This window comes from Hemicordylus capensis, chromosome 4 (genome assembly GCF_027244095.1).
Source record: "Hemicordylus capensis ecotype Gifberg chromosome 4, rHemCap1.1.pri, whole genome shotgun sequence".
Lineage (NCBI taxonomy): Eukaryota > Metazoa > Chordata > Lepidosauria > Squamata > Cordylidae > Hemicordylus > Hemicordylus capensis.
Window position 1 is genome coordinate 57,139,222 of NC_069660.1, and position 24,440 is coordinate 57,163,661.

At 42.7% G+C, this 24,440-nt stretch overlaps 1 protein-coding gene across 2 annotated transcripts in view; it reads right to left on the reverse strand.

Annotated features, from left to right (window-relative positions):
• Positions 1-9,656: 9,656 nt before the first annotated feature.
• Positions 9,657-24,440, reverse strand: part of LRIG2 (leucine rich repeats and immunoglobulin like domains 2) — a 76,660-nt gene continuing 61,876 nt past the window's right edge. Inside the window, exons 15-18 of one of the 2 annotated variants that reach the window (XM_053245635.1) lie at positions 20,178-20,627; positions 18,550-18,699; positions 15,531-15,815; positions 9,657-14,778 (exon numbers count right to left, since the gene is read on the reverse strand). In XM_053245635.1, the coding sequence (XP_053101610.1) occupies positions 14,546-14,778; positions 15,531-15,815; positions 18,550-18,699; positions 20,178-20,627 (1,118 nt within the window). In that variant the 3' untranslated portion in view covers positions 9,657-14,545. The remainder of the gene's footprint in view (positions 14,779-15,530; positions 15,816-18,549; positions 18,700-20,177; positions 20,628-24,440) is intronic. The other variant, XM_053245636.1, reaches the window with a different exon arrangement.

Below are 24,440 nucleotides of genomic sequence, written 5' to 3' on the forward strand. Positions count from 1 at the left end.
AGTCATGTGGGGACAGCTCACCCAGTCACCACAGGCAGCATCAGGGGCTTGGCCCAGGGCAGAACACATACATGCGCACACATGCATATATATGCACAGAGAGAGATATTTGGAAGCACCTTATGGTGTTCAGGGCCTTCCTTTGAGGATCTGATGTGAGATTGCTGGTGCCCTGCCTGAGAATGTCATAGACAGTGGGCCAGCCCATATTTTTCTACCCCACCCCCAAATGAACAGAATCATTTTGGCTATGGCATGAACATTGGAGGGAATTGTGTGGAACTGATGTGTGAGTCAAGAAAACTGCCACCTAAAGGCTCAGTGGGGTTAGGGTTAGGGAAGAAGAGGCTGTCAGTTTGAATCTCCTCTGGTATGTTTCCTAGAAACACCTCTGTTGGGCAGCAGCGATATAGGAAGGTGCTGAAAGGCATCATTTCATACTTCGTGCGGGAGATGACCATGGTTAACCACTCCTGTATTCTACGAAGAAAACCACATGGCTCTGTGGTCGCCAGGAATCAACACTGACTGGATAGCATGATCTTTCCTTAGAGGCATGGCTGTAAATACTGCTGTAACTGCCTAATTCCCTCAGAGCCATCTGGCCAGTTTCTTCTCTTTGATATGCTCATTGCCCTTATCAGAGCAGCCTTGCCAAGCTGCCTGACAAGTGGAATTCACACCCTCCTTGCCCCCTCCTTTTTCTGCCCTAATTGTTCACTAAATGGACATACCAGGGGCTTTTTCACCCAAGGACAATGATTTGTTTTGCATGCTGGAGCTAGCAGCGGGAAGGCATTTGCAGAGGGATAAGGCTGTATCATATATAGCATAGAAGAGGGGTACAAAAAGTGGAGTGCTGGAAAAATAGGGGAACAAAGAGAGAATCCGTGAATGAAGCAAGGAGGAAGCTTAGCTTCCTAACTTTGCCAAGCTGTGGGCTCCAGAGGGCCTCCCCCTTTATTTGGAAGCTGCATACCCCAAAGCATCAAAGCATGTGATATGAAAAATTGATTCTTCTTTTAATCTATCCTCCCCCTCCCCGCTTTTTTTAATTCCCCCCATCCTGGTTCTGGGTAGTTGGACTATGAACTGGCTAATCATCATCATAATTGATTTATAATTAATAATAATAATAATAATAATAATAATAATAATGATAATGATATTACTATTACTATTACTATTACTATTACTATTAACAACATTTATATCACGCTCTTCCTCCAAGGAGCCCAGAACGGTGTAGTACATACTTTGGTTTCTTCTCACAACAACCCTCAGGTTAGGCTGAGAGAGAAGTGACTGGCCCAGAGTCACCCAGCAAGTCTCATGGCTGAATGGGGATTTGAACTTGGGTCTCCCCAGTCCTAGTCCAGCACTCTAGCCACTATACCACGCTGGCTCACCACGCATTTTTATGACACACTTTCCTCTATTTCTTCTAAATAAATGCATACAGGAATTGGTGTGTGTTTCTTCTGTTTCTTTCTACAAGAGCTAATGCAAATATGAAGTGAGGTGTGCCAGACTCCTAGCGCTTATGCAGGGCATGTGCAGAGTGCTCCAGGTGATCTGGAGCACCACAGGAAAAGAGCATGCCCACTACTTGCCTCCACTTACACTCTTGAGTCATTTATACCTCTCTTTCATGCGCACTCCCCATTTTCCTGAGTGCTGAGAAGTTGCTGGTGTAGCATATTTACAAATATACATTTGTAAAGAAGCACCGTATGCTACCCTTGGACATCATACCTCTCAGAAAAGGGGGGAGTTTGCAGCAGTATAAAAATCAAGGTTTGGATGAGAGGTATAAAGGCATATGCAATTGTGTGCAAAGGTATGCAGCATTCAAATAATTGAGGGCCATGTAAGGGTTATTTGTTTTCATTTTCTCAAAATCTTTCTTTTTTTTCTTCTTCCAGGTTTTCCTGCTTATTTCTCTTTTATTTCTTATTTCTCTTTGTTGTGTGTTTGGAGGAAAAATGCATAAATAACAAAAATCTACGTTTTTTAATTGGGAGGAATTCTTACAGAGGATTTGTATTTGTAAATGCTATGTTGAAGGGGACAGAAGGAAGGAGGTTAGGGAATTTTAAAATGGGGATACAAATGAGGAGTTTTAAACTAGTCTTATAACAAGGGCATAGCTGGGGAAGAGGGGGCCCCTGCTTGCCCCTCTCCCCAGGAGCCCCTCCACATGAGGGAGAGAATGAAGAAAATAAGGAGGGGTGGAGTCTTGGGGGGGGCTCTTGAACCCATCTGCTCAATTAAAGCTGCACCCCTGTCTTATAGATTGATGTATGCACCTAATGGAGCAGCGGGGAAATGTCTTGACGAGCAAGCCAGAGATTGCCAGTTAGAATCCCCACTGGTATGTTTCCCACCTATGTCAGGAAGCAGCGATATAGGAAGCTGCTGAAAGGCATCATCTTACTGTGTGGGAGGCGGCAATGGTAAACCCCTCCTCCTGTATTCTACCAAAGACAACCACAGGGCTCTGTGGTCGCTGGGAGTTGACACTGACTCGACGGCACACTTTACCTATGTACTAAAATATACAAAATGTAAATTAAAAATCACTATGGATAGCATAACTTTAAAATATCAATGCCAAAAACATTTAAATTAAAGATGTGTTCAGAGTATTTATGAAACAGAATCAACACATGTTGTGTTGCCTGCTTTCGGGATTGGCCTAGAGTGTCCAGGAATCAGCATCAATCTCCAGGTAACTATTGAAAGCAAGCTTGGAAATCTTCATGGCTTGACATTGTGAAAAATATTGGGAGGGGGGAACCCCAGGAATCATTTTAGTCAGAATTGAAAACCCTAACAAATGTAACTGCTTGAGACTCTGCTTCGCAGCTTTCTAAGACTTAAAAGGCTCAAAAAGCCTTAGGGAGCAACTAAGCCATTCTCATAGGTGTCTGTGGTTTATACACACTGTGATAAATGGAACTACAGCATAGGGCAAGGATTATGAAGGCTGCATCCAGCATTAGCTTGTCCGCCTCTTGGAGAGGTTTCTTTCTAATATGGGATACAAACCCTGAAGCCAGCAGTGACCTCCATCCACAAAAAGAACGGTAAAGCTTTCTGAAGCAACTTTCTAAAACCCAACTTCCGGGATGGGGCACAAGCACTGGGAAGTGGAGGTGGGAAGGAAGGGGCAGTGTAGGGAAAACTGTAGCGGTTCCGGGCACATCCTGACCAGCCGCACATGCTGGGATTGTCTGACCATGGCTTGCAAACATATGAAGCTGCCTTGTACAGTATTGTCTACACTGACTGACAGTGGCTCTCCAGAATGTCAGTAAGGTTGAGTTTAAATTAAAAACAACCACCCCAGCCCCTATTGGGAGAGGCCAAGATTGAAACCTGCAACTTTCTGCTTGCAAAGCAGGTGGGTTTTTTTTTACCACTGAACAATGGCAGAACAAGGAAAAGATACATAGGAATTAGCACTGGGCTTGACACTCATAAAGGGGTTAGTTTTGAGGCCAGATGGTACTTGTTCAGTGCCCAAAGCCAAAGGCCACAGGCCACTGTGGCTTGGCATGATGGGAGTTGTAGTCCAACAGCATATGGGGACCGGAGGTTGGGGACCCTTGCCCTAAGCTAAGGCATCCCCGTACCAGAAGTACTATCTTGAAGGAAATTATTTGGATACCCTGTAATAGGTTAGTATTACTTGCACATTTATGTTTATGTTATTGTTAAATTTGTATACCGCCTTTCATTAAAACAATACCAAGGCAGTTCACACAAAAATTAAAAACAGGACTATAAAAATGACACAATTAAAATATTAAGCTAAAATATAAAACAAATCTGACAGAAAAGATTTAAAATACAAGCATAAGAACTGTACAAAATACAAAGCAGCAGCAGTAGAGACAATCATATAAAGGCCTGGGTAAAAAGCCAAGATTTAACACGCTTTCTAAAAACTGTGATGGAGACTGAGGAGCGAATAGCCACCGGGAGAGCATTCCAGAGTTTGGGGGCAGCAACAGAGAAGGCCCTGTGCATGACAGCCGAGCCTCCCTCATTGTCGGCACGCGGGTAAATTGAGTACACATTTACTGTACTGTACTCAAAAGCAACTGAAAAGTACAAGAAGCTAATGAAAGGACAAAAGTATGCCTTTCTTCAGGAAGGTGGTAGATGCATTTATTGGCTGGCATCAGACCAATTTAGCCAGCTCCTGTGTTACTGCACTGTTGTCAAGGAGCTGGCTACAGGCATGGATAGGATTAGGGCCACAATACTATTGTGGGATACATGTGGTTACTAGACTTGAAGCAAATAACACTGCTCTAAGCCAAGATCTCATCATCACTGGCAATCATTCCTATCCTCTGAAAGTGACCTACTGGGAGTTAAATGTATTTTTGTTCTCCTGTTGTTTTACCACCATGCTGCACTTGCCAAAGATGGATGCAAGCTGTTACATAAGTATGCCCATCAGAAACTATCTATGCCCTGGTGGCTACGTTCACAGAGCTAGTCTGCCATCTAGGGGCCATGCTGCACATGGAACATGTTCCCATAGGAAGGGATGCTTTCCTGCCCTTCTGCTCCTATGTTTAGCCATCCAGAGACCCAGGAGGAGAATAGCAGCCTGTTGCTGGCAGACAGACTCCTCCACCTGTAGAGACTCGTTAATTCTAGAGCCTTGATGTTCAGTTAAATTTGCAAAGAGCCTACACACTGTTTGGGGAGACAATATTAAACTCCCGCAGCCCAAAGTTAAGGCCAAGAGAAATGACTCTAAGGCAGTACCTAATTATCTTTAAGTCTCCCAAGGATTAAGTAAAGGATCAGATATCAACAAACTTCCCCCCACAAAAGTAGGTTATTAGGGAAACCCCAGAGAGAAAGTAATTGTTTTTCTATTGAGCTCTCTCAGTCTCTCTAAAGGCCCAGCTCTTTCATCTGGACTGTGTCAGGCTGCAATGTTAATTTTTAAGTACGCTGGGTGAACTGAGGCTATTAAGTATTCATGCCTTTATCTTCAGTGGGTATGGGTTTTCTCTGGTCTCCAAGCAGTATACTTTGTTTGGATTTATAGGCTGCCTTCCCAATTCAATGTGAGGAAGGGTGGGTACAGGTTACATAATACTTACTGTTGATTTGGGACTCCTCTGGTTTTAATAAAATCCATCAAACATATTTGTACTAAGGCAATTTCACAATGCTCACACATACAGTATTTCAAAATCGACTGTAGTTGGGGGATTATTTTGCTAGTAAAGCAGACACCTTTGCAGGTGAACTTCAATGTTTACAAAACCTACAATGTGAGAAATTAGTGGGAAGGGACATTTCATTTTGCTTCCATATCAAGGCAGGCCTCCCCCAATGGCAGTCTAAGGTCTATTTGCTGTACATTGCAGTGATAATTCGTCATTAAATCCTATCTACAACCAGTTTCAGAATGCCAGACTTTTTTAAAAAATCAGGGCCTTTTCTTTTGGAGTAATATGAAAGCCAAACTGTAGCTGCGGTTGAAACATAAGTTGTAGTTTAGGTTGATTCCCATTAGACACCTTGTGCGACAAGCCCGATTCAGAGTGTAAGAATGGCCGTCAAAGAGGCAAATACTGCCCTTCTGGCAAACGCTCTAAGCAAGCAAGGCTCCAGCCAACCAAGAGGAGTGAGGCTGTTTCAACAGCTGGCAGCAAAGTGGGAACCTGTGCCCTTCTGGAAAAATGCAGTTCTGGTTCCGGCAATCTGGATAGTGCTACTGCCGAGAAACTGTCCTACGGGTGACCTCAGTACTCAGTTCTGCTACAGCAGCAGCACAGAGGGGGAAAACAGGGCAAAGGCTTGGGATATGTTTCCCTCCTCCTCTCTATGGCAGCAGGCCAAGTGAGTGACTAACTCTCACATGTGAGTCAGCTTGTTCCCTGCAGCTGGGCTACCCTGTATTTTCAGGGCTTGTGTGCACAGACCCAGCCTGCTGGTTTATAAGGCACTAAAGAATGGGTTTTACTACCGAGTTAGGGCAGGAAAGCCTAAAGTCAAAGCATAGAGCATCACTACAGAATACTGAGGGTGGGGCAGGGGAGGGGGAGAGAGAGGCTGTCAATAAGGTCAAATTTTAAACCAACGAATTCCTGCTGGTGCTAGCTGGTGTTCAGGAAGTAGCAGCTTCTTCTCTTTCTGAAGAAAAATACAGCATTGGCTACACTGTATCTATATGGTGCTTTTTGAGTGTCGAAAGCTCATGCTGTTTATCCCAGTAAGCCAACATAGGAAGCTGCCTTACAACATGTCAGACCACTGGTCATCTGGCTCAGTATTGTCTACGCTGACGTGGAAATGGCTTCAAGCAGCAGTCTTTCCCAGCTCTACCTGGAGGTGCCAGAGATTGAACCTGAGAGATTGCCCCATCCCCAACAACTCTGCAATATAGGTCTACATCATGACCCCCATATTACAGAGAAGGGGACTGAGACAGAGATAGGGGCTTACCCAACATTTCAAAAACTACTAAAGTGAGATTTGAACTGGGAAAATTGTGGATCATACAAAAACAAGGGCCAATAAGTGAGATCTATAAATAGCTCAAGTTATCTTTTCCTTCCAGTAAAAGCTGGTAGAGTAAACCCCCAGTTTGGATTGGGGATGCAGTGGTGGTGGTGGTGAACATTTCCCCTTCTTGCCAATTCCCTAGTGCTAATTGCCCTCCCTGAGGGGCATGAGTACCTATATAGGATACTTTGATGGGATATTTAAATTCACACTGCAGTGCAGAGGGAAAGGGCTAACTCCACCCTCACTACCGTGGCCCAATCCTGTTGGTGGGGGGAGGCAGAGGGGAGGTGGAATGTATGCGGAGTATTCACTGCTGCCATGTGCGGCGGGGTGCAGGGGTGCCCCACGGATGGTGCGCACCAGGAATATGCCCTGTTACCCTGTGGGCCATTCCAAGCCTGGCTGGGAGATCCATTCACGGCTCTCCCCTGTCATGTCTTGTTTGGACTGTAGGCACTATGCTGCGTCATGCTCTGCAATCTGCTATGTTGCAATGCTGTTTGGTTTTGAAGTCTTTTTTAAATCCTTGATTTAAGTTATTACATTTGCTTTACAAGTTTGCCAGGGCCCGCGCCCCACCCCAATTACCCTGTTCCTTAAGTCTCAGCATAAATAGTCCCAGAATCCAAAATATAACATCTGTATAGCCTGCAGTACAAAACAGCTCAAAATTACTTTGCATCTGTATATGTTACGTAACCTTTTGAAAGGTATTTTGGTACTCACCATTTTGAATTGTTTGCAAAAACTTGCCTGAACACAAACGTTTGGATATGTATATATATCCGGTATCAGGTAAGGAAGGAGATCACTCTACATAATTACCACTTAGTTTTCATACATATGGTTGAACATATCGATATGGTTTAACCCTTGTATCAGCCAGATGCAATCATCAGTGGTACGTCAGCCTGCTTGTTCTAAGTTCTCAAGAGAGGATAGTGGATATACTGGCCAGTATGGGTAGATGCGTCTAGCCTCTCTATGGCCCTGGAATAAAGCATTATGGATTATCAATGGGGAACAGTATTTCTACTTACAGCAAATATTTATATACAAATATGATATTTCTTTACCACTTTTCAACCAAAGTTGAAGCCAGTGGGGTGTGGTGGTTAGAGTGTTGGACTAGGACCGAGGAGACCAGAGTTCAAATCCCCATTCAGCCATGAAACTTACTGGGTGATTCTGGGCTAGACACCTATCTCTCAGCCTAACCAACTTCTGGGCTCTTCAGAAGAAAAAGCGGGATATTTTTTAAAATAAATCTCTCGAGTCATCACAGAAACATTTTAAATAAGAGCATCTGTGGCTTAGCAATGTTTTAGTCTTTCCCTTGGCATAAGCACAAATGCATTTAAAATTGAGTGACAGAAAAGGTGTATAGCTTAAGTTCAATGGAAAATAATTTGCTGTTCCAACTAGAAAGCAGAAGACTGGAACAAAGCCATGATAGATAATATGTAATTACAAAATCTTGAATGCCTGCCACAGCAGAAGCAGGCAAGCAGTTAGCATACATTCTCAGAAATAGGATCACTAATTTTGAAACATGAAGCATCCCAGTACCAATCTGGCAGTCTCTTTTTGAGCTTTTATGAATTCTGTACTCCCAACCCCAGCTCTGATACTGAAAATGTTAGGTAGATGGACCTCCTTGCAGGCCTCTTACTGAGAATCGGTATTACCATCCATTGAGGTCCTACCTACCTTTTTAGCAAGGCTTCACCAACACCTTCTCAAATCCCACTTCATTTAACTACAGACTTTTCCCAGAGAATATTGATTCTCTCTCTTGGGAGTAGCTAAAAGTTTTTAATGTTAGACTAGTTTTATACAGACCAGGTTGGCCTTTGGTATAAAAAAAAATCATGTGTGATCTGTGTATTCATTACCCATGTGATAGATATCTCAAAACCTTATTTTTATAGGTGCAGGTGATAATTCTGCAAAATATGGAGAGTAAAGATAGTAAGTCCACGCTGACCCACAATTAGTTTAACATTTTGATATGTGGCTAAGGTGTGTAAGGGGCCTTACTCAGGAAATGTTTTGGAGTACAATGGAAAAGTCTTCCTTTTTTTGAAATCAGGCTAATTTCCTCTGGTGCCAAAGAGAATACAGTACAGAACGAAGGCTGTGAAGGGCAACTCAGCCCACACAAAAGGCCAAAGGTACTCCTTTTACTGGAATCAGGCTTATTTACTGTGATGACCAAGTGAGTACAGAGCAAAGACTGTTTTGTGCAAAATTCAGTCCACGAAAGGCTGACTTTAGTTGCACTCCACATGCATTTCAATGTGAATGAGTAATTCTAGTTACAACATGACCTTGCTCAACGGAATCTATAGTGCCAGCTGATTTCCTGATAGTAAGCAAGGGCAAGAGGTTGCAGAGTTTCAGAGTATCACTGAGCCAAACACATGGGTGCTTTAAAGCAAACAAATAATTTTGGTACAAATAATAAGCCAGTGTGGGGTAGTGTGGTTAGAGTGTTTGACCAGGACTGGGGAGACCTGAGTTCAAATCCCCATTCAGCCATGAAACTCACTGGGTGACTCTGGGCCAGTTATGTCTCTCTCAGCCTAACCTACCTCACAGGGTTGTTGTGAGGATAAACATAACCATGGGCTCCTTGGAGGAAGTGCAGGATATACATGTTCAAAAATAAAATCCTTCTGGTTAGTAGTCAAATATCACAGCCATACATCTTGCCCATATGATTTGCAAAACTGCATGGACTGGTGAGTGCAGACCACCTACTCAGTCAAATACTTGTGCTTTAAAAGATGAATGCACCCATATCATTCTAATCCAAGTGCAACGTTGCAGTATAAGTGATCAAAATCCATGAGTTCTTTTTGCATGGTGGTAGTTTACTGCCATGTCATTGGAAAGCAAGCTTCAGTGGTGGACAAAAAGAAGGAATTAACACTGCTTGAAATTCAGCCTCCTTCCAGTTATTCAGCAAGCTTAAGGCAGCCCACTTAGCAGTCCCAGAAACTGAGGTAATGAGTTGCTTCAGTGCAAAAGGTTAAATATATTCACACTGGACACAGCTCTTCTTAAGAGGACTCCCCTCTTCCTCTATGTAGTGAAAAACCAAAGGATGCTCATTGTGTCATTTTATTGAAGGCATATTACAATAGACCAACATATTACACATGCTATACAAAATATACATTCTGATAAGTGATAAAATATAAATAGATACAAGGAAAGGACAGCTGCAAGCAAGAAGCCATTGGTTTGCACTGCCTTATAAATGTCCAGTTATAATTACTTTGGCATTTGCAAAAAAGGTGAGCAAGTATTTGTGAAATAACTTTCCTCCTTGCACAGATTCCTGGGGAAACAGGTGAAGTTCCAAAATTAAGTGCGCTTTTTCCAATCCCAAAATCCCTTACAGAGCCTCTGTGTTTAAAATGGGAGAAGGTATTCACCTATGAAGTCAAGGAGGATTCCAACTTGTTCAACACATCTTAAGAGACACTTCATAATTCTGAAATGTTTTCCTCTGCAACTCAGCCCTCCTGCAGTTCTTTATGCACACAAATATCCTCAGCTCCCCACTCTACCCAAAACTCCAGCCTTATTTGCTGAACCCTTTCTTCAGATCTGTATTACTAGCTCACAGGGAGATCTTGTAACTACAGCAGTGCGCTGAAGTGAAAAAGCAATAAACATTTTTTGGACTGGCAAATTTCTCTTTGCAGTTATGCTTTTGAGTTTCTAATGTGAGTGCTTTGATACCACAATTTATGCAATGGGTGCATCCTGGCAAAGTTAACTCCAAAAGTGCATGCAGATTAGGAATGAGGTCCTGCCCTTGCACACTTTACTGATTTTTAGTACAGAGGCTAGTACTCTTCATAATGGATTTTCCATGGGCAGAACTGAAGCTCTCTTTAGCTTGGCGGTGGAAAAAAGCCTTAAGTGCTAATTTACTGGAACAGCTTTACATCAGGTAGAAGAGAAGTGCTTCAACTGTCCTGGAGACATGTATCGCTGAACATGCAGAATAGCAACATGAGATACCGTAGCAGCAGAGTCCTCTCTTGATGCAAAATTTTAACCACAGAGTGACATAACACAGTTTTCACTTAGATTACAAAAGACTTAATGCCACAGTTGCCCTCCCCACAAAAGATGTGAAGCAGACCAAGACAGTTTTAGTTACTGCCCCACTCATATCTTTTAAAGCACCTAGCATTTCATCATAGGATCCATAAATAGCAGATTCTTTTCCTGACCAGCTTTACCAGCTTAAGATCATATTCCTGACATGCAAGATTGAAATAAAGTGGCGATAGAAAGGTTGTCTTCCTCCCCGCACACCACACTGCATATTCAGCATTTTTACTTTTGTTACTATAGATCAGATATGGACTGTCACAACAATAAGGCAATAAGCAGCAAGAAGGGGAAGTTATGAGCAGCAATATTCAGATACTGATCACATTTTTCAGTGCTTTGAAGCAAACACCTTACAAAGTTGAAAGAAATAACCAACCCCTTCCTGACCCAGGAAGAGGCGTTTGGGGTTCTTGGGGATGACACTTTGACAGCTTTGGAAGTTTCAGACACTCTTGAAGATATCCTCTTTAGAAAAGCCCTGTAATACAGGGCATATGTACCAAGCAGGAATAAGTAGCATGTGAATTGATATCTTCTATTGCTACTGCAAAAAGTGGTAAGGGGAACCCACATAGGGAATCTGCATTGGTATGGCTAGGTACCTGGCTGGCTGCTCCCTGTAACTGGGTCAAGTCCACTGGGAGGCTGAGGAGTCCTAAGAGTACCAGTTTCAAGTCAGAACCTTCTGCTTCATTTAACAGGACACATACAGCCACATGATAATACCACAATTCCAACCTCTTAAAGGAAGCCTGCCAAGCCTAATAAAAACTAGCCAAGCCCAATTCACAGTGAGCAGTATGAACATTAGTTCAAATACCTGTGACCACAATTTCCTTAGCAGGCCCTTCATCTCCACATCTTTCTAGCATAAAATGAGACATTCAATTGTCTTTTACTGGACCATGTGAAAAGATTATTAAGCCCCTTTCCCCCCCTGCACAGAATTCAAGCTGTGGCCTATTTGCACATATAGTTAATTTTCACATATTTTGCTTGACCGTAGCTGAAGCCAGGCTATGGCTAATCTAATTGCCTAGGATGCAATATTTACAGCTTCCGAAGTGTCTTAAAGCTACAGTTCAGAACCCTGAAGTGTCTCAGCAGGAAAGATCACCAATAACTAATAGTGCAGCCATTCTTTACCCTGAGATAATCTTCCTTTACCAGCCATTTCTCCATATAATCATCTTGGCTTTGATCATGTGCAACAAGAGATATTTCATTTTGGGTTGCAATGACATATTAGGAAGAATAACAAATTACTTTCCACTCCTCCTGTCAACTGGGATGACATAATTCTTCTGTGGCTAACATCAGGTGTTCAGCTCATTAATTCATAGGATCAGTTCACACAAGCATGAGTTATGAAAGTTCTATCTGATCTTTGACTTGTGATTACTCATTCACCCATACAAGTAATGCATGTAGGGATCTTCACCTGCCTTCTAGTCTTGAGCCTTGACCTTAAGGGCACAGAGTTGTCTTGAAGGACAGCTTTGACCTTAAGAACAGTTGAGTTCAGACATAAAACTATTGATTGGCAAATCACATAAGACTATAAATCACACCCAAACCATAGTTTGAGCTTCCAGATGTACAACAAGCAAAACTGTGGTTTAGAGCTGCTTGTCTGCTTTTGTTTCCAATCTGCTCAGGACAAAGTTGCATAAGAGCATTCCTATCTCTATGGTGCAGCAACTCCTGTTTCCATGGAGCAGCAGCCTATGCAGGTGGAGCAATTGCCCTAACTGTGGCTTATCAGTGGCCTGTGAATTCATAATGCAGAAGCACAGCTAGCACAAACTGTGATTTGCAAACCAACTTCAAACCATGGCTTCAGATCCTGGTTTGTCAGTCCCAAAACAAAACCATGGTTTGTGAACAGGTTTGGATTCAGACATAATGCAAACTACTGTTTAGTTAAAACCATCATTTCACGTTATATCAGAATCCAGCCAACGTTAATCTTTCCCAGAAACCTATGAAGTATAGCAAATTACCTCTCAAACAGCCAGCTTGTAGCCTCAGAATTCCAACAAGAACCTATAACTACAGGCCACACAAAACTCCCTAAGCCATGTGACACCCCATGATCACAGATATTTAATCCTGCTTTAGACCCTAAGGGTAGATTCACATGAAACTCACCTTACAGGTCTTTCCATCCATCAACAGTTTCTGACTATACATAAGACTATAAATGTGGAGGAGGCTACTATAGGATGAAAATCCTGGGGTAAGGGGACAGGTTCAATCGTGGTTTGGTAACTGGGTGAAGGACAGGAAATAGAGTAGGAATAAATGGACAGTTTTCACAAAGGAGGCAGGTAAGAAGTGCGGTCCCCCGGAGATCTGTTCTGGGATTAGTGCTCATTAACTTATTCATAAATTATCTAGAAGTTGGAGTAAGCAGCATAGTGGCCAGATTTGCAAATGGAACTCAAAACCTTAAGGAGGTGAAATCCAAAACAGATTGTGAGAGAGATCTTGGTCATGGTGGACTGCTAGTTGAAAGTGTCGACTCAGGGCATGGCAGTTGTGGAAAAAGCCAATTCCATGCTAGAGATAATTAGGAAAAGGATTGAAAATAAAAATGCTAATATTATAATGCCCTTATACAAATGTATGGTGAGGCCACATTTGGAGTACCATGTACAGTTCTGGTCACCACATCTTGGTGACCAGAACTGTATTGAAGAACTGGAACTGGAAGAGGTGCAACCAAGATGATCAGACGCCTGGAGCACCTTCCTTATGAGGCAAGGCTACAGCATTTGGAGTTTCTTAGTTGGGAAAAGAGGTGACTACGCGGAGACATTATAGGGCAGAAAGAAATTTTTCTTCCTCTCTCACAAGACTAGAACCAGGGGTCATCCCATGGAACTGATGGCCAGGAAATTTAGGACTGACAAAAGGAAGTACTTTTTCACACAGTGCATAATCAATCCATAGAATTATTTGCCACGAGATGTGGCAATGGTCACTAGCTTGGATGACTTAAAGGAGCTTAGACAAATCCGTGGAGGACAGGTCTATCACTGGCTACTAGTCTGGTGCCTCTAGGCCACCTCCAGCCTCAGAGGCAGGATGCCTCTCAATACCAGTTGCAGGGGAGCAGCAGCAAGAGAAAAGGTGTGCCCTCAGCTCTTGACTGTGAGCTTCTCAAGGATATCTGGTGGGTCACTATGTGAAACAGGATGCTGGACTAGATAGGCCTTGGGCCTGATCCAGCAGGGCTGTTCTTGTGTTCTTATGATAAGTCAGCATGTAATTTTTGGTATAATACAACATTTAAATTTCAGACTGACATTTATACATTTTGTAGTGTATACAAAATATTTATATTATGCAAATGTATTTACAACTGGAACAGAGGAACGGTAAATAAAGTTTGTGATTGGACACACTGATATGAATTCCTGCTAACCGTCAGAAGGACTACATAAAGTCATTCAAGACCTTCATGCTTATGATTACTGAGGGAACTTGCAAAGGGGTTCTGAAGTTGCTTTTTTCAGCAGGAAGAATATCTGTAAAGCTTTTGTGGGGCTGCTTCCCAGGTAACAGAGGCATCTTTCAATATCATTTCCACAATTAGTGTACTATTTGTTCTTTTCAGTCCACTATTCAATGTGTCATGATTATTGTTGAGCCCCAACATGTGCCACCTAGTGGAACACGGCAGAAAGGGCCTCTATCATTACTTGCCTGTAGCACACTTCCTGTAGCAGGCAGCTACTGGGTCTCTGCCTCTTTTGTAAGAGTGGAGCATCTTTGGCCATGGGGCAAATCCTGAGGTAGGTGAAGACATTATAGAATGTTCCATGCTTGCTAGTAAGGCTTCGTATTTTGATCCTTTTTATGTAGTTTCATTATGTTCCAGTACATTCCGAGTCCTGTTAAAATCAAAGTCATGTTCATGTAACCTGTGATGAGGTCTGGGAGAAACAGCCTGCTCATGGTCACTTTCTGCAATGCCCTCGCTTCGCAGAACTTGAGGCACGTCGTGGGTCTTTAGTTGAGGTGAGAAATGAGGATGTGACAAACTCAGATCTTTATTATTGATGCCCCATAAAGGCAGCTGAAAAGGATCTGTGGAAGGAAAATGAAAGGTCTGAATTTATGACAAAAGTATCAACATTAAGACTCTTCATCCTCTGTGTGATTGGTTTTGTTCTGCTGAAGGTATCCCTAGTAGAGCAAACTGGTACTGTAACCAGCAAAAACCTGCCTAAGAGTCATGTCATTCCATTCCAACAGGCTCCCTGTAGAAACAGTACAAAAATATTTTGTTGCATCTATCAAACAAGAACCAGATTTTCAAGTAGTGTGGAGTACAATATTGAGTACTTATTAAGAAACACAAGTGTTAGAATCTGAGCACATCTGTAGAACACTACCGATTCCAAAGTTTCAGAGATGGGTGAAAGTGACATCTCTGTGAAGAATACCTAGAACCTTTTAACAACTCATCTCTGTGGTTTCATCCCACTGGCGAATGGTATTTGGATGTTTAAATATTGAAATCCAATTTCCCAAGAGATTGGGAATAAAACCAACAGTTTGTAATTCCTTTGGGAGTTAACTAGATGAGTGGGCTTTGGTTGGAAAAAAACAACTGCTGGAGACTAGATTTTGGCAAGATGGGTAAAATACTACTCTAGAGCTAGTTTTCTCTATCTCCTGTCAAAATATACTTCTTCAGAGGAAATGTATTGCATAATTCAGCTATTTAATAGTTAACAACTGTTGGCTGTTTTGTGATACAGCATAACTTCATAATCTGATGATCAATGAATCATTTTAACGTTAAGATATAAGAGCAGTAAATACACAGCACTTACCACTGTTGCATGGCTGAGAGCAGTGTTTCCTCTCATGTATTCTGTCATGATTGGTAAGAAGGACAGACATGTCTCTGTCAGCGGAGAGACCGTCCAGTGCAGTGACTTCGTGCTGAGAGCATGCTGGATAGGGCTCTTTGGGCATCTGCACCATTAAGCTGGACAGTGTTTGATCAAGTGGGTCATCTTCAGTGATGTATGCATAAGGGCAATATTCTCTGGTCCTCGAGTAGATGTTGGCATTGTCATAACAATCTGAGCAAATTACCAGTGGTCCCGTGCCACCTAAGAAAATAATAATAATTGTAAAATTAGGATGCTGGGATATGACTCATCATTAGAGACACACAAAAAAGAAAACAAGGTCTAGTGATTAAATGGTGGCTTGCACGGGCAACAATCTTTCTATTGGCCAGTTGGCTGAAACTGGCAGCTGTGCATTTACTTTTGAGAACACAATTCTGTAAACATGAAGGAGCCCTAGCCACAGCGGAGAAAAAAAGAATAAGGAATCAGAAGAATAGGACACCTGTATGAGGCGGTGGCCAGGGAAGCAGTTTCCCCAACCACAGTAAAATTTTAAAAAACAACTAACTTAACAGAACAGGACTTAGTCTTAAAGATAAAAACAGTTATGATAAAGCTGACAGGGGAAGAGAGAGTGTGAGTATGGGGTTTCCAATATTTTATGATGTGTCACATGTATGACCTTTTGCCTGCAGATGTTGTGGGTATGTGTTCAGCTAATGAGTTCCCAACTCTTAGGAATCAAGCCTGTTCCATTGAGACTAAAGTTGCTGGTCCTGAAAAACTAACAGAAACAGAGTTGTGGAGATGAGACTTTCAGGGATATAGTAGAGAAGACCCGCACTCCTGCTGGAAACACAAGTGCAGATGAGAAATGAAAGAAACCTGCATTAAGTGTTTACTTTAATAACCATTTATAAATGACTTGCTTAAATACAGTTGGACTAGAGTAAAAGGAGCTCCCTGTGTCCATATACTTTACAGCTAAACCCAGAGGCCCACTACCACCCTAACACATTGTGTAGACAAGCTGACAGACCCTGGGGTGAGTGCATGTGCATATGTAGACATCAAGGTACACATTAGCATGAGTAACTTTGGGAAACATAATCATGAGGCTCTGGATGATGCATTTAGAATGCTGGACAAGATGTTGATGTACATCCTCAGAAATGTTACTTACTCCACACAGAGTCAGTAAGAGAGTTAAAGCTGCTGGGCCTTAAATTACAGATCAGACAATGCACCAGCAGGAAGGATTTTGGATTGCCAAGCACTAGGAAACATTTTGGGACAAGCAGAGCTTGTACAAATGGGAAAGAATCAGAGTGCTCAATGTGTAACTTTAATGCCTAGTAGAAACCCAGGAAAAGGAGGGGTTTAGCATTTCATGAAGATGTTTACCTCCTTCACGAAACACACTTCTGTTTGGTGACTTTTGGGTGGGGGAGATATGAACAAAGGCAAAACTTTTATAACATAGCTCCCTCCCTGGACTAATTCAGAGTGAGGGCAGAAACAGTGAAAAATAAGGATCTACATTCAGCAACAGGAGGGAAGTTATTGAAAAAGAATGCAAGTATTGTCATGCCTTTTTTATAAGTCTATGATATGGCTGCATTTTGGAATACTACATAAAATTCTGGTTGCTCCATCTCAAGAAGGATATCACAGAGCTAGTTAAGGACAGTCAAAATGATGATAACTTCTTACAAAGAAAAGCTAAGCATCTGGAACTTTTTCTTTTTACTTCTAAACTAAGATGACAGTAATGATGCAATTGCATATCATTATGAATAGTATGGAGAAAGTGAATAGACAAATTCTGCCTTTCCTGAATCTGTTGACAGCAAAGGCAGAAGAAAATACCTTCTTCCATAAGTGAGTTATGATTGTGTGAATTTGTTGCCACATAATGTCGCTGTGACCAGGAGACAGATTCAAAGAGGGTAGGACTGTCAGCAGTTGTAAGCTGTGACAGGTAAATTAAATCATGTTCAGAGGCAGTGAACCTCCAAACAGCAATTAATAGGAAAAACAACTGCGGAGAGCTGCCGCTGCCACCTTCATGTGATGCCTGTAGGGAGAACATGTAGCTGGCCCACAGTGGCAAAAAGAACCTTGGACCAAATGGGTCTCTTGCTCTAATCTACTAGTCAACCACTTTGTGAGAGGAATGAGGAGGAAGACAGGAGGATTATGAAAAGCAGCCACAAGCAGCACTTGGGGAGTGCAGGGAGTCTGTGAGCACTGTTTCTGCCCCCTCCCTTTACAGGTATACAGAGATACTGACCCTTAAGGGGGGAAGTGCACGAATTTTGATATTCAAGGCCTGGCTGCTCTGATTTCTTGGGATTCAGGAGACCATCACAATGTCTTCTTTGATCACTGGCTTCTTTGCTAATATGGATGATAGCTATTAGCAGGAGAGTTAACACAAGCCCTCCTTTGCTTTACCAGGACCAACAGGGGTCTTGGTAAACTGACATTTATTCTGGCTATATAAGAGACTAGGTAGTATAGATGGCATGCTATCTGTATCTACATAAACGTTTTATTTTCTGAGAAAGGAAGCATCTTTAAGGTTTCCACTCCAAAGCTGCTGCCACATTCTTATGCATCCACGTAGCACTACTAGAGTGAATAGAGAATAGTAGTGTTACAGCTCTGATAATCAGCAAATGGCTGCCTAGGGCAGAAATAAGATGGACTTCAATCTTGTGTGAGTTCATCAACATGTTTCAAATGTAAATTACAGGAGTACATACCTGGGGTTTCTGAACAGTTAAGGCATAGCTAATCTTTGTTAAGAGATTCCAAGAACACATGCTTTGCTGAAGAAATAAGTACCTTGCTGAAACAAGTTACAGTACACCTAACCTAGCATTCTTTGTAAGAATATTAGCAACTGGTGCTTGGGTGGGCCACCAGAAGCAGAACAGATCATGGACAGATCTTCTGTCCATCTTAGACCAAGGGATCCAGGGCTTACCGTCCGTGCCTTTGTGCATATAACCATTCGAGGGAGGCATAAGCTGCTGATTGCTTCCTGCCTCAGAATTACTGTAGCCTTCTTGTGGTTCTGACAAAGTCCCCTGAGAGGATAAGTAACTGGGAATATCAGCAGGCAAGTTTACCTCTTCTGAAAAACAAAACACACAACAGCAACCTATACTATAATTTCACTATAGTAACCAGCAAACAGATGTCCATCAAGAGAATGATACCTATGTACATTTCCAAGAAAGTAATCTCAGAGAATACATATAAGAGAAAGATTATCTTTTAAAACTAGAAGAACAAAATTCCTTGGAGTACAGTATTGTCATTCACTCTTTTCTAATACAGGAGGGCCTCAATATCCCTAGATCTGCACATCCATGGTAGAGTAAAAGACACATGACCTTGGCATGCACAGAAAAAGAGGGGGGAAGCATGCTGATCTTGCGTATCTGCGGTAGTGATGTGCACAAACCGGCATTTCAACCAGCTTGAATGTGGGAGTGGGGCTCCTTTAAGGAGTGGGGAGGGTGTCCTTACCTCCTGCATCGCACTTCACCACTTCCCAGAAGTGGCCCGTGCACGTGCGTGATGGTATTATGTTGACTGGGGTAGCAAGAGGCTATACAGCTGCCCCACGCCAGTGGTTTCTGAAGCAGTGCCGGAGGAGGAAGTGCAGCATGGGAGATAAGCACCCAATCCCCGTACCTTAAAAGGAGCCCCCCCCCACCTCATGGGTGTGCACGGACCTGGTTCTGTGCACACCCCGAATCCACGGGTGGCCAGATAAGACCGGAGGTAGTTGTTTCTGGCCTCCATTTTGTGTTTGGGAGCCTCAAATGGCTGTTAAAAAAAGAAAAAATGGTAATTTTCAGCCAATTTGGAGGCATTCTGGGGCACAGTGCAACTTGGGGGGCAGCAAATCATGGTAGGGAGCTCCCCCTGCATTTCCCTCAAATCTGGCTGATTTTTAGCAATTTTTGATCATTTCCCCGACGACTGGGAACCTAACCCCCACTATCCCATAGCCCCCAATGACTTGATATTCACAGTTTCCGTATCTGCAGTTGCAGCCGGGAACGGAACCCCAGCGAATATCAAGGTCCTCCTGTACTGCAAAATTTATTACAAATCCTCCACAGTCATGCAACATGCCTTAGTCAAAGCATAACATATTCTGCAGAACTGCCAACTATGATGGCAATTCATTCCCCAAATGTTATATCCCCAGCCAAAAGCTGTGAAATCCAGCCATAAGTAGGCAGACAAAGCTTCTCCTTTGCTCATTCACTGATTTGCAGTATTCTCCATCTACATCCTTTCCCTGCCCTTTGCTCATTTGAGTATTTGCCTAGCCAAGCTGTAGGCAGGCTTACCATATCTTTATACTACGTTCAGAGACTTTGGCACACACGTTACATTTGCTTTTACTGGCATGTATGAAAGAATCGGATCACGAAAAATCCACCTCAGTCAGATGTCAGGACCCTGAGTGAAAAAAGTAACGTTCAGATGTTCCTGCCCTGCAGGAGCCTGAATAAGCTACAGACTTGACTGCTTTATCAAACTAAATGCACTCATGCTAACGAAGCATTGAACAGAGCTATGCCTGCTCCCCACCTGTGTTAGTGATGCTGTAGTCTTCACTTTTCTTTCTCATGTGATAGATAACAATAACCCATACCAGAGAGGTACCCACAACACAGCAGACCACCACAATAATCACAATGCCAACTGTTGTCCGGCCATCTTCCTCCATTCCAATGACATTTGGGGTAGAGTCACAGTTTGATGAAGCTATGACATTCAGGAAGATATGACCACGCTCTGTACCAAGTGTATTGGATATAATGCAGGTGTATTTCCCAGCATCTTCTAATCCAGCATCTACAATGATGAGGAGTTGATTGGCAGCAGCAAAGAAGTGCCGTTCAGTAACTGCCAGAGGGCCATCATCTTTGGTCCAGTTTAGGCGAGGGGCAGGGCTGCCACCAGCAATGCACTGCAACACTACTGTTTCACCTCGGGCCACAGTCCTGTCTTCCAGAGGCCGGACAAATGAAGGTGTTTCTGGACACAGAGAGCAGACAGTTGAATGCTATGTTATCTTATACAAAGTTACACTGACAACTGCAAGAAGAAACTGAAGAAAAGTCACTACTACATAATGTAGATTGAAGAATGATTTGACAGCAATGTAGAGCATGGACAAAATCAGAGAGGACACACCTAGATATTATACTATCTCCTGACTAGGAAGCAAGAACTTTCCATAAATATTTGGCTATGGCCTGAACCGGCCAAAGCCCAGAATTTATTAATTTATTTAAAATATATGGAAAACATGAACCAAAATGAATAGTATGGGACTACATGGAAAAACAGCCATCTCCAAAAGAGCTCTTGATTTCCAAAAGACAATTACTCTCAGGGGAAATGGCCAAACCCACTATTTCAAGTTTTTTTTTTACTGTTCTTATATATCTGACAAACAAAACAGAAAAAGCCTCTAAAAAAATCCCTGTAGGTTCCAGAGGCATTTTTTTGTATCAAACTTATTAAACAACAGTGAATACACTGTCTCATGAGAGATGTGAGCAGTAGCTTTGCTCTTTCACAACCAGACAGGGCAAGCAGGAGAGCAGCAGTGATGTCAGACAGAATCAAATATTTTTCAAATTGCCCAAACTAAACTAGGTCAGCAGCAGGCAACTATACTCAAACATAGGTGCACTAGAAGAATTTGCCTTAGAAATATCAAGTTTGGGGAACGTATCAGACTAGTTTCTTCCTACCGAGCCTGTAACAAACAAAGAAGGAAGGAAAACTAATTCCCCCCAAATACTGCACTTGCATCTGTTGGCATGAACTCCAACTGCTTCAGAGCACTTTGGAAAGTACCAAGCAGTAAGATGATTCTGTTCACTTAACTTATCTCTCAAAACTTGTCAGATGTTACTCTCCCCTGCCCCCACAAGGTGAGACCCAGGGTAGATCTAGGGTTTGTGGGCTTCCTCCCCATCTCCCTCACTGTATTCAGAATAAACCTCTAAAATGGGAGATCTATGGTTACTCAAATATGCAAACTCCCTAATCCTAAACACTGGGCAGTTCAGATGTGCAGAGCAATGTTTTATTTTAACTATAGTTTGTTGAACAAGCCAGAATTGGCATCAGAAATGTTTATCAAGTCCTGATTTGTTTTGTTGAACCTTGATCTGTTTGCACCCACCGACCTCCTCATCAAGTGCCCAGATTCAATCCCAGAGTGCTTGGCCTTGCCCTACTGCTGGCAGTGTTGTCTCATCAGCTACATTCTTGCCACTGGACATGATTAGAATGGGAGTGTGAAATTCAAGCCTAGGCTTCTGTGGAGCCCCCAAGCAACTCTCCCAGCAAGTAGGGAGAACAGTTCCACTCCTATCTACAGTATCTCTTCCTGCTTATACAGATATACAATACAGTTAACACTTTCCTACCCTCTTCCTTGAGCAACAGATTCCTCAAATATTTTATGTGAAGCTGCAACTCATTGTTGGAAACACCAACTCCATGGGAATCACTTTAACATCACTGGGAATCACTTTATCACCACTCAGAAGTTTGCCCCAGATGCTTGCATTATTCCCGTGCCTCAAACTTCACCTGTTAAGATTTCATCACATATGGGTCTTCCTCCTCACACCCATTCAAGTACAGAGACAACATTAAATGAACTTGTCTAAGTTCATTCACTGAGACTGAGAACAGTTGTGCATTTTAACTTGGAGGGCTGCAGTATGTCAGAGATGGGAGTGCTCAGGCAATGGCAAGACTCATGAGAGATGTGCAGAAATTTTTTTTCAGGCAAACTGGCAAAAGGCTTTCCTTGTTGCCCATGTCTGAGAGTTGGACACTTGAGGGAAGGCTTGCTGTGATTCTAATGCTTGCCCCAGTCATTCCTGCTCCTCTTCCTCAGCAATCTCTGGTTCATACAGCTAAGTTCAATCTGAATGATCCATAAAGAGAACATCCACTCTTGCAGACGTTGTGCATTATGCAGCATGCAAGTATCTGCCACATTATCTTGCTTCACATCCAACAGGGTGTGCAGCACCCACCATCTTGACTTCAGCCTCCCAAAAGCCTTCTTGCTGTGGTTGTAGTTTCTTTCTATGAAAGTTTCTTTCTATGGTGTTTCAAGAACCATGGTAGAGGCTAATGAGACATGTCTGAAGGGTGTATGCATGGTCTTTCCAGAATCACTGACTTCAGCAGATCATCACCAAATTATTGGAATCATGTGCAGAGGCACGAGAATATAGTTCCTCAGAATAAGCTTGCAGAAACAAGAGTGAGGAGTCAATTGGTGAAGAGTGTTGATTGGGGTCTATTGTGCATGAATCACCTCTGTGGGGTATCCAGCCTCTTCCAATGACCATTATTATTTTCTCTTTGGAAGTGATTATCATAGATCAGCCAAAGTATTGGTACTTTGGCTGATCTATGATCATCATAAAGTAAATCAATCAATCATTTCCTTAGTTACTGCTAGATGAGTTTCTACATGGATCTCCTCACCTTCTTCTTGAACTTGGGACTACGTGGCAGACTCAGTGGTTTGACCCTGTTCATTCACCAGGAGCACCTCCACTGGGTCTGTATGCTCGATCTGGATACATGGCAGTCAACTTACCATATGAGGGGCTTCCTTGCCAATAGCAATAGTAGAAGCAGAAACAGGCCTTCTTGTTGTGGCTCCAAGATGCTTCTAGGGTTGAGGTTGAGTGATAATGGGACTGGAAGTCCTTGGCAGAAGGACTTTCTCAGTGAGGGGTTATTGCGGAGGTCTCTTCAGGGGCAGTGCTATAAGGGAGAGGGAACTGCCTACGGGTGATGATGCCTGGGGTACCAATGCCACTTGCGATGGCACACATCCTGGAATACCAATGGGACAACTCCCACTGAGGTTGATGTACTTGCCATGATGGGCAGCACAGTAATCTTACCCTCTGCTAACTGGGTTGGGAAGGCCACTTTCTACAGTATGGCTAGGGGATATAGCCCTTCAGTCTAGGAGCACCACAATCAACTTGTCATACTGTGGCATAATTCTTGGCTCCATACTTGAATGCTTATTATGGGTGGTTCTCTCTTTGAATTTTTCTTAATACACTACTCTCTGTCTCTACACTGGGCATACACCTGCTTCATCATTGCCTTTGAGAGCCACTTATTCGTGATCTTGTTCTGTATCACCTCTTCTGGATGTGCTTGCTGACTCATACTCTGATGAAGACTCCCATCTCAGAGTTCATCCAGTATTTACCTGTATGTTTTTGGACTGCTGAGAGTCCAGCACCTCCTTGCCTGTAAAGGAGAAGGTCTCAGATGCTATAGCAAGGCAGGTATGAAAGAACCAGCACTTGAGGTCACCAAGCTGGAGAATAGAGAGCTGGGGTGTATGGCCTTCCATGAGTTCTTTTGCTCCAGTGAATTTCTGGGACGGTTCAGATACATGTATTCTGCGTGCTTCACTCCTGATTGCTAGGGAGGGAGGACTCAATCAGCCAGGGGGAGAGTGGCTCCAATATGACTACTGAATGTTTCACATCTTATTATCCAAAGTTTTTGTGACCCAGCAGAGTGCTTGGCTGACAAACTTAAAGACTGTAGGTCCAATGTAGAAAACATTTGAAGGTTTGTGAAATTAGTCCATTTTGTTAATACCATGAACACTTTAAGTGTTCTGTTCAAATGGAATCTGTCTGGAAATTAATAAATCAACTTATTTATCCCTTTTATCCCTTCTGTGAAGTACTAATTCAGGGTAACATTCATGACAGGATGCCTTTGATTCATCTGAATTTGTTTCTTTGGCGAGGTATATAAGCAACATGCAGC